At 37.9% G+C, this 13,415-nt stretch overlaps 2 protein-coding genes across 30 annotated transcripts in view; one reads left to right on the plus strand and one right to left on the minus strand.

The window, feature by feature from the left end:
• Nucleotides 1-11,677, minus strand: part of BLNK (B cell linker) — an 88,609-nt gene extending 76,932 nt beyond the window's left edge. The window contains exons 1-2 of one of the 4 annotated variants that reach the window (XM_059851699.1): nt 11,548-11,677; nt 7,885-7,947 (exon numbers count right to left, since the gene is read on the minus strand). In XM_059851699.1, the coding sequence (XP_059707682.1) occupies nt 7,885-7,947; nt 11,548-11,655 (171 nt within the window). In that variant the 5' untranslated portion in view covers nt 11,656-11,677. The remainder of the gene's footprint in view (nt 1-7,884; nt 7,948-11,547) is intronic. The other 3 variants (XM_059851700.1, XM_059851703.1, XM_059851704.1) reach the window with 3 other exon arrangements.
• The window catches only part of DNTT (DNA nucleotidylexotransferase), a 229,108-nt gene that overhangs the window by 34,308 nt on the left and 181,385 nt on the right, over nt 1-13,415 (plus strand). The window lies entirely within an intron of this gene.

Below are 13,415 nucleotides of genomic sequence, written 5' to 3' on the forward strand. Positions count from 1 at the left end.
ATGGGACATTTAAGTAAGTTTGATAGAAAATCAAGTTTTTACTCTATCAGGGTCATTCCATGAGAAATGAACCCCATGGCATTTGTAAGATTTTAATAATTCTCTGTCTTTTCAAGGGCTCTGTTGCAATGGATGCAGATAATAACACCTTTTAAAAGTGTAAATTGCATTCAAGTAGCAGGGGACAAAATAGTTTAACTGTTAAGTGAAAAAGCTCAGCTACACAGGAACATTGGAAGAAATAAATAGAAAAGCAAAGAAACAAAGTAAAAATCTTTTATAGCATGTTGAAAGAATACTAATAAACAATTTAAAATATATTTTGTAGGAATTTTGTGCCTATCTGCTTATTAAAGTGAAGTAAACTGCTGCAGGTAAGAGTGCCTAGAAAAAGTCAAACACCCTACAAGTAGAATCTGTGTTTTTGCATTTGACACACTAATGTGAATTTTGAATAGAATTTACTCTTCAGTATTCCAGGGGCCTAAAATACATGAAATGATTGAAATTCTTATTCTTCTAAGCACTGGTTTTGTAGGACCTCTGGGAATTCTAAATTCTTTCCAGCATGTTTCTTCCTGAGCCCCAGTGTGTGATGTGGTTTCCCAGCAGTCCAACCCAAACTCCAGGCCAGATTCCCTAATGGTAAAGTCTGTGCTTATGCATGAAATTGGCACTGGGAAAACTCATGAAAGATCTCTGCAATTGCATTTGTGTGTGTTCTGTTTTTATTTTTTAATATGGGCAAATTCCATGAGTTTTTAGATATGGAAAGATTGATAAATATTTAATAGTGTCTTTTGAGCCATTCTAAGGATGGCTGGAATCTTTTGCTCTTAGCAGTATGCTGAAAACTGACAGTTTGTGCAAGATATCTACTGATAATTTTAAATTAAAGACAATATTACATTGAAATTCAGAAGTCACTACGTTTGTAGCAACCTATAGGCTTGGTGTTCTTGTGTTTGCTTTTTTCCCCTCTTCCCCTTATCATCATGCTTAGTCAGAGCAGATGTCATCCTGCAAAAAAACCCAGGATGGCTTCATTTTACTAAGGGAAACTCCCTGACTCTTGGTAACTTCCTCAATGCTTCTAGTTTCTATAACTTTGCATTGCAGACTTCATGTACTTTCATTTTAGGTGCCTTGAGCTTTTTAATACAGCCTTAATAGCTCAGTCAGCATTAGCAAAAAGTGCACAGGGTTATACCTAAATCTTAGGCTACGAGGGTGTCTAAGTGAAAATCTACCAGCAGAACTGTCCTGGCATAATCATCCTCACATAACACCCCTGTGGATGTCCTGTGGGGATAACAGTGTACTTGTTTTGGGCTCATTCATGTCACTTTACAATTAGTAGCTTTGTAGTTGCAATATCCAGACAGGTTTCAACAAAAGGGTATTCCTTTTCCTGCTTTTTTTTTTTTTTTCCAATGGAAGTTCCTTTAATTTAATTTTTTTTTTTCAATAATTTCTAGTCATTTTTAATTTCTGTACTTAGGACTCCAATTAGTTCTTTGATTAAGAATAGCTGCTTGAAATGTATCTACTTGGAAATTTATCTCATTTTGGCACTAACATCACCCACTGCCTCAAATAAAATTTTAATATTCGAGGCCTTTCCAGGTTCCCTCTGTTTGCAATAGAAACTTAGACTGAAGTCAGCTGTACATAATGCAATCCTGTTTTTACATAGAAGGCTGGTGACTTTCTCCCTTTCTGAAGTTGGTAGAAACAGACAACTTAAAACTTCAGACTCTCTCCAGCCTATTCCCAAGGAGTCCCTTCTCCCTGCTGCATTGTCCGGTTCTCACAGGGTTTTCTGGTTTTCCATGGAGTTGTACATGTGTTCACCTTTCCAAACCAACAGAGCCCTAAGAGTCAGCCCTTTCTTGGAAAAACTCCTCTACAACATCAATTTTTAACTTTGTTCATGCTTTCTTATGAGAATTGCTAGTATTCAGCTGGCTTTAGTCCTCACTGCAGAGAAATGTATTTTGCCAGAAGCCTTTGGAAATGCATCTCAGGTTAAGAACACTACTTTGCCCCTCTTCAGCCACCCCTTTAAGGATGAAGTAAAGAATGGAGAATGAGGAATTGTATTGGAAACAGATGATGGAAAAGCAGAAGGACTAAATTCTGATTAGGCATGCTAGAAGGTTTCTGAAATGGTTAGCAGCTGGTATTTAACAATGGGGTAGTGATTATAGTTTCTGGCTCCATTTTTGCATGTTACTAATGATTTTGGACATTGGTGTTGTGAAGCAACTTAGATGCATTGTCAAATCTCCTGATCTTTCAAGAAGGAAGAAGTACAAAAGCAACCAAAATGGAGATTCTTCTAATCACAAATTCTCAAAACAGGGGGTGCACTTTTATAACTAGGATACTGGAACGAAACAGAAAGAGGGGGAAATTGAAAATTACAAAGCCCAAGGCTCTGTGGAATTTTCCTGTTTTTCAGTGAAGGGCTTGCAAAGTCCATGGTAGAAACTATGACACAGTGGCTTAATTTCCACAACTTCTCCCATTCTTTTTCATGTTCCCTGAACTTGAAAGGTACACAAAACTCAACATTTAAAATTACCAGCAAACTTTAAAAACAAAGAATTTTGTGTCAAAAGATATTCCTTTAATCCATATTTAATATAATTATGACTATCATGACATTTAGAATTCAATTGAATTGTCATGTGCTGGAGCTTAAAGACTGGAAAGCAGACAAGCACTTTACATCCTTTGCAACTACTGCATAAAACAAACAAAAAAATATATTCAAATAATTTCTGGCAGGAGCATTTGGAATATGAATAGAAATACTCTTCTGTCACAGAAAAAAAAAAAAAAAAAAGGGGCCACTCCTGCAATAAATACTTTTGCATGGGCTCAGGATTTTTTACTGCAGGATTCCATTGCTGGGTTATGACATTAGACAGGTTTATTAAATTGCTTTTGAGATATTTGAAAATACTTGGCAGGAAAAGAATTCAAAATTATTGGATAAAATTCAGTTTCTAAGCTAACTATCATGGGAATCCAGTGATAATGATGTTTGACTTTGTATCTCAGTCTAATAATTTCTTTTGAGTGTTTTATTTGCTAATATTCATATATGTTTAACTAATAACTTGATTGCTAAAATGACTTGTATTCTTGTGTTCCAAGAATGATGTGTATCTTCACAGTGCCCTGGATTTCAGAAATGATATCTATGTTCAGTAATCCAGCTTCATATTTCTTTTGCTTTTTTTTTTTTTTTTGAGAACAAGGATAAATATGCAAATTTTGCTTTTACTTTACAATTGTCTTATGCTTTGATAATGCATGAATGTGTAGTACCCTTGTACCTTATGACCTGGTAGAAGATGATTGATAAGCAGCAGAGGTGCTTGGATGTAAAATATCTTCCTTTTAGCCCATGCCTCTTTAAGGTGACTCTTTGCTTTGAGTTACCAGATAAGTTAAACAACATTTGTCTTTTTTCTAAGACGTGTTCTTACCATTTTCTTCTTGAAATGACTCTGAGTAACCGATTCTGCTTTCAGAAACAGTTTCCTATTTGGTTAGAAACAGTAAGAAACAGAACTAAAGCCCTCTGGACTTGGCAGCTGCTGATGTTCAGGGGACCCAGGGAGCTGTTCTTACCTGGCCCTTTGCTCTGTGCCCCACTGCATCCCTGCAAGAACTGCTCGGGGGCAAGGCTTGCACTGCTTTGTTATGTTTTCTGCTTTCTCTTTTAATGCTTTGCATCTGTCTCCCGGGAGAAGGAACTGTTTTCAGTTTCTTCCTGCCTTGAAAACTTTCATTTTAAACAGCTTTATTTTAACTGTGCTTTCAAAGTCTGTGAGGTACTTGCTAAAGGGATAGGTGCTAAGATCACTTCTCTTTGCACAAAAGAGACCCAGCTCTTAAGGTGCCCAGCTCCTACTACTACCCTCTCTTCATTGAGAAAGTGAGCACAGCCTGTAGAAATACTTGGAAATTAATGTGTTTCTGAAAAAATACTTTTGATATCTAAGCCACTTCTGCTGCCTCTGACAGGAAACCTTTACATCTGTGAAGAATGGAAATGAGGCAAGCCTGAAGGAGTGTAAATCCATGAGGAATGTCAGTAGGAGAAAGTTCAATCCATGACCAATAGAACCTAATTAAGGAGCAAAGGGAAGGAGGGCCCTGGCTAAAAGGGGAGCAGAAACAAAGCAGTAGGTGCTGGAAGGCACTGAAGGCAAGAGGCTTAAAGGGGAGTGGGTGAAGAGGGGCTCAGTCATGGTGAAATGCAAAGGGGAAATGCAAAGGGCAGATGGTAGATAAATAGGAGAAAGCAATGTCAGAGGAATAAAAAATTGTGTAAAACTGCAACTAAATTAATGCAGTTATGTGGTCTAATTTAGTTTTGTAGCTGAAGTTGTGTATTTTTGTAACATCAATTTTCTGTGGTGAGCAATCCCTTTTTTGGGGATTGCTAACCTGGTGTGCTTGCAAAAGGCAGGACAAACAATGCCAACATCACTTCTACTTCCAAAACAATTGGGTATGCCAAAACTTGAGTATTAAAGTTTTGTGTCATTGCACAAAGCTTATTTGATGGCTGAGATATGCAGTATATTATTAAACACTGGATATGTGCTTGGGGCATTAAGGTGTCAACAGCCAGCCCATGGGTGGGACTCAACAGTACCTGCACCTGGGACCATGCTTCTCTGACCTTACCTAAGCTTTCTATCCTTGTGTGACACCCAGGGGAAACACTGCGAGACTCTTTTGGCTCTTTCCCAGAAGAATTAGCTTATAAAACGTACTTAGTAAGTCTTCAATTTCTTTTGTTTATGTAGGACATAGAAAAGAATTTTCCCCCCTCTCTGGAAACTCACGGCATTCATGGTCTGAGTTTTATTTGTAAAACTAAGTATACAGGGGTGTCAGATCAATCTGAACAGAACCTGATGCTGGTTTTCTTTTTTCCAAGCAGATATCCGAGCCACCCAAACCAATTTTAATGTCTTTCCACCTATTCCCATATCCCATACTGTGAAAATATCACTCCCATCATTGGGAAATACTCTTTTAGCTGAAATTGGGGAAGGTGGGAGATTGCAAATAGCAGCAGAGGAGCTCTAGGTGTGGTGTGTTTGGTTGTTGTGGTCAGTGTTGAAAGCAGATGTGGTTCCTGTGCTTTCCTGTCTGCTGCTTCTGCATGGCAGGGATGGGAGGGAGCACCCAAGTGAGACCAGGGTTGCTTTTTCTGGACAAGAGCTGCTTTTTCTCAGTAGCAATGCTGACAGAAATGGATGTCAAAGGACAGGCTCGGTGAGTTGAACCTGACAAGCTCTGGCAGTGTTTTGCACTGGCAGGGAGTCAGGAATCTCCCACAGGAAGACACTGGTTCCATTTTTTAAATATTATTCAAAAATCCTCAGTAGAGCATTTGTGAATAAGGTGACTATGGTTTTCTCCAGGGTATTCTTATTCCAGCCATGAATTCAAAACACATTTTGAAAGAGCGAGAAAGAGGAGAAATGCATGAAAGTGGTTTAGAATCAATGCCTGACCATTTTTGCTGTGTTTAGATTTCTTTTAGTAAATTTCTATATACAAATCTAATAAAAAAGTCTCCTATTTTCAGTTCTGAAGTTCAAGTAAAACTTCCCTGTTTTTATATATTTTTCAATCTGTCACTGGGAATTCAGAACAGAATTAAAAAAAAAAAACAAACCATCAAACAAGCAACCTACACTTAGAGAGAACTGAAAAGCCAGGAGCACAGTGTAGCAAGTTCAGACATTAAAAAGCAAGAGAAAATATAATATGCTCTGTGCAATGCAGCTGTGGCTTAATGCTGATTTGCACATTAGGACTAGATTAGCATCACTCAGATGTGACCTGCATATTGAGTAACTATCACAAGTATGGTACTATTGATGAAAAATGAAACTGCATGGTACACTTCAGATCTAATATACCAACCTTTTGTGTTTTTAGATTCTACAGAAGTGTAAAAGAAGACTTATTACTTCTAAATTTTTATGAAATGCATGTAATTTAGTTTCGTATAAAAGTTCAGTTGGATGCTCAGTATGTTTATAAATATATTACCATAAAAATGATTGTTTTTTAGCCACTCAAAGGGAAGAAATATTCAAAGAAATGACCATATAAATGTTGATTATTTTTATTCTGAAGGCAGTCAAATTGATTTAAGGTGTTGTGGCCAACTTATCACAGATTTTGTGGCTATAATGCCTGCATGACTCCGAACACTTTAAAGTTCGAAAAGACCTTACTGTTGATAAATGTTTGATTCACTTTCAAATAAGATGCAGTTTGCATTTGACATGAAGGATTTTGTGCAGGATGGCTCCCTAAGTTGTTTTGTGTTAGTTCAGTGGCAGGCTTTAGGATAATTACCTCCTGCAGCATTTTCCCAACATTTGACAACATTCCTCTTTGGAAAAATCGAAAAGATGAGTGTCCTCACTGGAAAACCAGGAAATAAAGGCACAGCTGGTGGGTTGGTGGTTATACCTTTGCTAAAAGTGCAGTGTGCTGGCTGCAGATCTTTCTTTCCAGGGAAGCTTCCCTCCAGTGCTGCCCAGAAGTGGGCTGGCACTACCTCTGGGTTTTGGCATATCTCAATTTTTCTATACTAACATGAAAAATGTATGTTGGTCTTCGTGTTGCATGTATAATGCCATGCTTTCTGCAGTGCAAAATAGTCTTGAAAGGTATTTTGAAGACACTACAAAGTCTGGAGAACATACTAGCAAATACTTTCGTTTTTAATCATCCTACTTTTCTATTGTATATTGTCACCAAAGGTCATCCATTGTTCTCTTTGCTTTTTTCACTTGTGTTTTGAATAGGTTACCACTAACATCTGAAATTACTTCTCAGTCCACTGCTGCTCTACAGCTTTATTTGCAGAGCCACAGGAAGTTACCACATCCACCCTTAGCTTTAACTTCACTTTCTCTCATCCAGTGATGGAGACTGCAGCACCTTCAGTGATCCATTTTGTAATGGATGGATGGGACAGGCATCAGTGTGCACTTGGCAGCTTTGTCAGCCCCACTACATTGGTGTGAGCTGAGTTGGTAAAACTCACTTTTACTCTGTGGCCATGGTGCACCTGCAGTCTCATGAATCATGCTGCAGCACTGAAGCTCTTGTTAGAGTAAACAGCAGGTATAACTCCTGATGCACCCAGGAAACAGTTCTGTTGAGCAATGAATTGCCAAGCAAACATATTGTCTCTGCAGTGCATAAATGCACCATAACAATAATTTTCCCTTTAAAAGAGATTTTAAGGAACTTTTACTTCAGTAGCTACACAAATGGTATTGTTGATAGAGGAATTGCTGCAGTTCAAGGAGTTACTTTAGTCTTCTCTCCTAATTAGTTGCAATCAATTAAACACGTGCATACAAAAAAATTCTACAGAGGTCAGGAAAAGGACATGATCAGATTTTTCAGGCATTGTTTATTAAAACTTTCTAGTAAAAGTTTATGTACAATTCTGTGCTGGTAAATGTTCTTAATCATGCAAATTTTATTAAAAACCTTTTACATAAATGATGGCTTTAAAATAGCTATATTGTTAAAACTCCCCACAACCTCCTCATATTTCATGAGCTGTCCCCTGCCACACCTGTGTGCTGATGGCTGACTATATCTGCCCTTTCTCTGGGGGAAGGCTGACTGGGATTTATTTTGTGTAGGGGGATTCCTCAAGTCAGAGGAATCAACCCAGTAAAATGCAAAATCAAAGCAATTGATGAAGTGTGTATAAAGAAGGAAAGATTTCACATGATTTCCTGGCGCTGTAAGGAGTACAATCCCCAAGCTGAAATAGACCTGAGTGAGAGCTCTTATGGAATATTTGCTTACCAAGAAATGAGATCCATTCATGCACAGTTTTTCTACAACCGCAGCAGATTCAGGCATTCCAAACTGAGGTGAGAAAAAAGACAAGATTATTACAAGAGTGTGAAACTTGGCATTTGTAAACAAACTAATTAATATTTCCATGCTCAAATACTCAGCATTGTGGAAATTGTTATGCTACTTGACAAGTATAATTAGAAAAAGAATATTGAGTAACTGTAATGCTTAGGCAGTGACTTTCACATAAGAGATAAGACACAGTGTTACCTCTTTCTTAGGAAGAATGATTACAGGAGATAAGGGCTAATGAAATTGTGAATGGAGTAGACAAGAAGAAATTTCAAAGCAGCAAATGTCATATAAGTGGAGCAAGGAGCCTGACAGAAATATTGTGGATTGCTGTGGGATAAGAAACCAGAATTAGAAACAGGTTAGAAGGTAACCTGAGGCAAAGGTTCAGCAGTAGCCATGTCATCATCCCACATGGCTGTTTACCAACCTCTGTTTGCTCTGCTTGACTTTGGCCCCAGCTATTTGGGCTATGTCTTGCACTTACCATGATGATGGGCATTGCTGGAAAGAATTCGGGTTCAGAAACAGGATTATTTTCTGTAACTTGGTTGTGGTAATTGCATTTTTAAACAAAATTGATGCTGATTGTAAATTAAAATGAAACCAGAATTTCCATAAATATTACATCTTGAAATAGAACTGACTACTGAATAGTAGTTTGGAAAAACAGGGACAAATTGGATTTTCTATTAAAAAGTGGAAAAGAATGGATCAAGGCTGAAGATGTCCTAAAAATCTCATGGTGTGTTAGATGGCTTAGTGGGGCTTTTAAAAGAAATTAATTATTATGCATAGAAAGTGGCAAAAAATTTGGGAATATTTTCTTTAAGAATGTACCACTCTAAAATTGAGTTTTAGTATTTGTAATGCTTAGATGTAAATGTCGGTATCAGTACTGACCAAATCAGATGCTAACAGAAATATTAGTGCAATAAGTTCTTCTCATAGACATAGTTATGTGGCTTTCCGAAGATAATTCTGTATTTCTAGGCTACTTAAAACTGATCATATTTAAATATTAAATGTGTAAATTTTATCTACTTTTTGATATGAAAATGTCCTGTTCAGGTGTATATTCGCTTTTTGGTCTGTTAGCTGATATGCCTGGGCTTATATATATTTTTTTTTTTACTATGACTGGGAGAGTCTTGCTTGTTTGCAAAGCAGAATAGATCACAATTCAAAAGAGAGAGTTGCTGTGCTTGTTGGATCAGTGGTCATTTGTGCATTGTGTTTATTTGCCATCTCTTGCACTGGTGTTCGTGGAGAGGCAAATCATCAAGGCTATGGACTCTCTGCTTCTCTTGGTTTTGCTCATCTATTTCTAGTTTCCACCTATATCTCCAGTTACTGGCTTGATGAGTTACTTTTGAGCTTTGCCTTATGCTATTAATCAAGCTTTTGTGTAAGGGAAAATTTGTTCATTTTACACGGTTAATACATCAGGGAAGTGGGTGTCTTGCTGCTGGTGTTTAGTGATGACCGTGGAGCCTTTAATTTTCTTGAGATTGCATTAACTTTTCTTACATGTACATTAAGATCAGTACTAGGAGAGGGACCAGACTACATGGCAAATGGAGGCCAAGTAGATAATCTCTGAACGCAACATGGAATATTTCAGTGTTGTTGCAATTACAGCATAGATGCAAGATGACAGTGAGGTACATCCATATGGCTAACAGGTCTCCATTACTGTCTTCACTTGTTTATGAAGGAAAATGCAAAATCTGTGTGGTTAATTATTATTTAGTAGTTAAGGTATTGATTTTATACAAAATGCCTTTCATGAGGCTGGAAACACTTTGCAGAATGGCTAGTTAAGAACTTCTGTATTTATGACACAGAAAAATCTATATCATTAAGACTTTTAAATTTCAGAAAACACTAAAATTGCATGGTGCATATGTACATACCCATTTTAGATATGTATTGTGGCATCAACATGGGTGTACCTCCTCTAGAAGACCCAGCCTCAGTCAGAGACCATGGAAGCCGATATTACTTTCCTGAAGGTTGATATATTGCTTTCTGTTCAGTGCTCACTGCTTGTCTATCTTGTGTACCTGTCCTGCACAGTACTAAAAACCTTCTCTGAACCCAGAATGATTTTTTAAAACTCTGAACTGTTCTACAGCACTCGTTATTGTCCAAGAGCTCCAGAATCACTAATAACTCTTTATTCTGAGACCACTCTCTAACATGAAAACTTCATTTGTTGGGGGAGTCGATGTGCATGACAATAAAACTCACACAGTATCCACTGGGTACTACAACTGCTTAGATCTAAGAGATATAAATGTATACCTGCATAGTAAATATTTTACCATTTTTACCTTCTGAGCAGAGCTGCCACTGTGGTTGTAGCTCTTGCCTCCCACTGCTGCAAGTCAAACACTAGGGAAATTTCATGTTTTCCTGTGTGACTTGCATATCTTCAGGTAAAAGTGTTGTGCTGGGGCAGTAACAGGATCTGATGTTTCAAGGCAGAATTAAATCAATGTATTTGTTTTCTGGTTTTCAGCCAGACCTTAAAATTCTTACAAAAGTGCACCTTACAGTTTCTATAATGGCATAGAATAACACAGAGACCTGCTGGTTTCTCTGCATTGGCAGGTTTTGTGAACAGAAAAGGTAGCATGTGAAGAAACAGTTACAGGCTATCATGATGAGAAACCTTAATGAGCATGAATTCTCACTGTTGGTGTAAAGAAGGTACTGGATAAAATTGGTGCTCTTACAGTTAGAATTAGAATAAACACAAGGAAAAAACGCCTATATACAAAATTACATAGAGTAACTTGCATAGAAACAAACAAAAGAGATATAAAATGACATTGTATATCCAGTGCAGGATAAAAATTACAGGGCTTTAGAAATTATGGGTAGAACTCTAAAACCTGAGTAATAGTATTCAGTAAGTTAAAAGGAAAAATGTGATTTAAAAAGGCTGTATCTTGGAGGATATATTTTATATATCTGAGAGGAGATTAGTAAGATAATGAAAGATGACTAAAAATGAGCTTAGAATATTTTGTGCAATTCAGGTTATTTTAGATATACTAGAAAGGACCTTGTAGAACAAAGAAATATACAAGCCAACAAAGGAATGACTCAATGCCCCCCCCCCCCAAAAAAGTTCAAGTACATTAAACTTAAACATCTAGCAACTACTGTGTGTATGTATGCATTGAGAAGAAAACATGAAGAAAAGATTCTTATTGATATGCTGTAAATTTTAAAGCTATATTCATATACATAAAAATAGACATACTTTCTCTGAAAGGATTATTTTTTCCCAGCAGGAAATAATTTTGGGCATGAAATATCTTTTCTCTTATAAGCAATACTCATGGGAGAAAACATTTTTTTGTATGGTTTGTAATGTTGGAGATCTTCGCTTCTACCATGAATTAGATTTCTACAGAAAACTGAAGATATATTAATATAAGTGGTGACTAAACTATTTTTAGCACTTTTAAATATTTGTGGTAGATGTAGGATAAGATATCTGGTTTTCAAGGATAAGTCCAGTAAGTGTTTCTGCTAGCTGAATATACACTGAACTCTCTAAAGTCATACATACAGAATCAGTACCTGTCTTAAGAGATCTGCAACTTGAAAAGCTGTCCAGTTCTCAAACTCCTCTTGAGATGGTAGTTTTGTGGTCATGCTTCTATCCAGGGAAAGAGACTTGATCTGCATGAGTAATACTGAACTCTTGCTTTAATGTTTTTTACTGATATAGAACTCTGAGGAGGAAGTAGTTTTTGCAACTTTTTCCTGTTTGCTCACTTAAAGTGAACGCCTGTAAAGGGTGATTTAGGAAGTACCAGTGTTCTCGTGTGAGTGACTCCAGTGTGAGGAAACTGGTTGTTATATCAACATATGCATGTCATTACTGAAAAAATTATATCAACATATACCTGTCATTACTGAAAAAATTCAAATGTCTCATCTGCTATCCTTAAAATTTTCCTGCCTGTTTTTTTACTGTTAGAGTGCCTGACAGGTCAGGTGTTGCCAGTGAATACCTTTTTCCTATTTTCTGACTTGGCAGAACACTGAACCTGGCAGAACTCCACTCTCAGAGTTTCAGAAATATGACTGAAGCTCTTGCATCTTAAATTTGCCCTCCTCAGAAAAACCTTAGAGGTGCTTGGCTGGCATATCAGGAAAAAATGATGTTGAATTTGAGAGTGTTTTGTGTTGTTCAATGTTTCAGAATGTTGGCTGTGAGTTTTTCCAAGGGGGCACTGTCTTCCTGGATGACAGGAAGTAGCAACACACTTTCCATTATATGCAGAACCAGAAGAGAGAGGTGCATGTATTCCTTAGAAGAGATTTTGCTTGCCTAGTTTGAATGCAGGGGTGATTTTGTCTGTTGTAGAGTTGTCATGAATTGTGAAGGTGGGAAGCAGCTCGGTAGGAGAAGTGTGAGTTACAGGTTTAATGGCTGCTTACACGAAACAACCAAATAACAGATGGCATCAGGTGTGGAACATTAATAATGTGAAGTTCAGGCTGTTTGCTTATTGAGTAGGTGTAAGCAGTCCTAGTTCAGAAAGGCAAATTAAAAATAGTGCATTAAGAATTTCACAGTTCAGTGTGTGCTGCCAGCCGTACCTGCTGCTGCTCCTCCTCCTCCCCATCAGGCTGGGAGCATTTTTGGAAGTACTGAGGTGCTGAGAGCTGCTCCTGGCTGCCAGCTGCTGTCTCCTTCCTGCAGTGCAGGGTGAGCTGCAGCTCTGCCCTGCCAGCTGCCCCACCTTGCTGTGCCCAGGCATCCTCCTTCTCTTACCTGTTTTCTCTCTGCTCTCCCTCACCACTAGATTGTGGCTAGTTCTTCTGTGTTGACGTTGCCTTTATTTGTGTTCTAGGCTCTGTCTCTAAAAGGCCAGGGTTAATGCAGTCTGCCTCTGTCCATGAGGCAGATCTGTTTGGGAAGGTCCTGCTCAGATTTGTGCTCCCAAAGGGGCACAGGTAGTTCAACCAAAGAGACTTGTAAGACTTGCAGGAAATATTTTTCCATTAGTGTTTTAGTCAGATGAAACATAATGACAAGAGAGGACCAAAAATAAAAAAAGACCAGGGACATGGGGAGGCTCATCTGGGTTCCTGCATGTCCTCTCTTGATGCTGGTGTTGCCCTTGGCTCAATTGATGCTGTAGTTCTCTGTCCTTAAGTGTGACAGAAATGGAGAATATTGTCATGCACTTGCACTTGCTTTCCATGATCCTCAAGAGGATCATTTCAAGAATTGTTGGCTGGAGAACCCCAAATTTGATAACTGATTCTACTTAGTACCTTATACTTCTAGTTCCTCTGTGCAATGTATGTATGCATCACACCTCCATAGTGTGATAAACTCAAATAAATATGTGCACTTGGACACATGTTGGCTGTGAAGGCTGTAGTGGAAAGAGTTTGAGCAGAATACTGAGGCTTCCAGAGTTCCCCAGATA

Source organism: Haemorhous mexicanus, chromosome 7 (genome assembly GCF_027477595.1).
Source record: "Haemorhous mexicanus isolate bHaeMex1 chromosome 7, bHaeMex1.pri, whole genome shotgun sequence".
NCBI lineage: Eukaryota > Metazoa > Chordata > Aves > Passeriformes > Fringillidae > Haemorhous > Haemorhous mexicanus.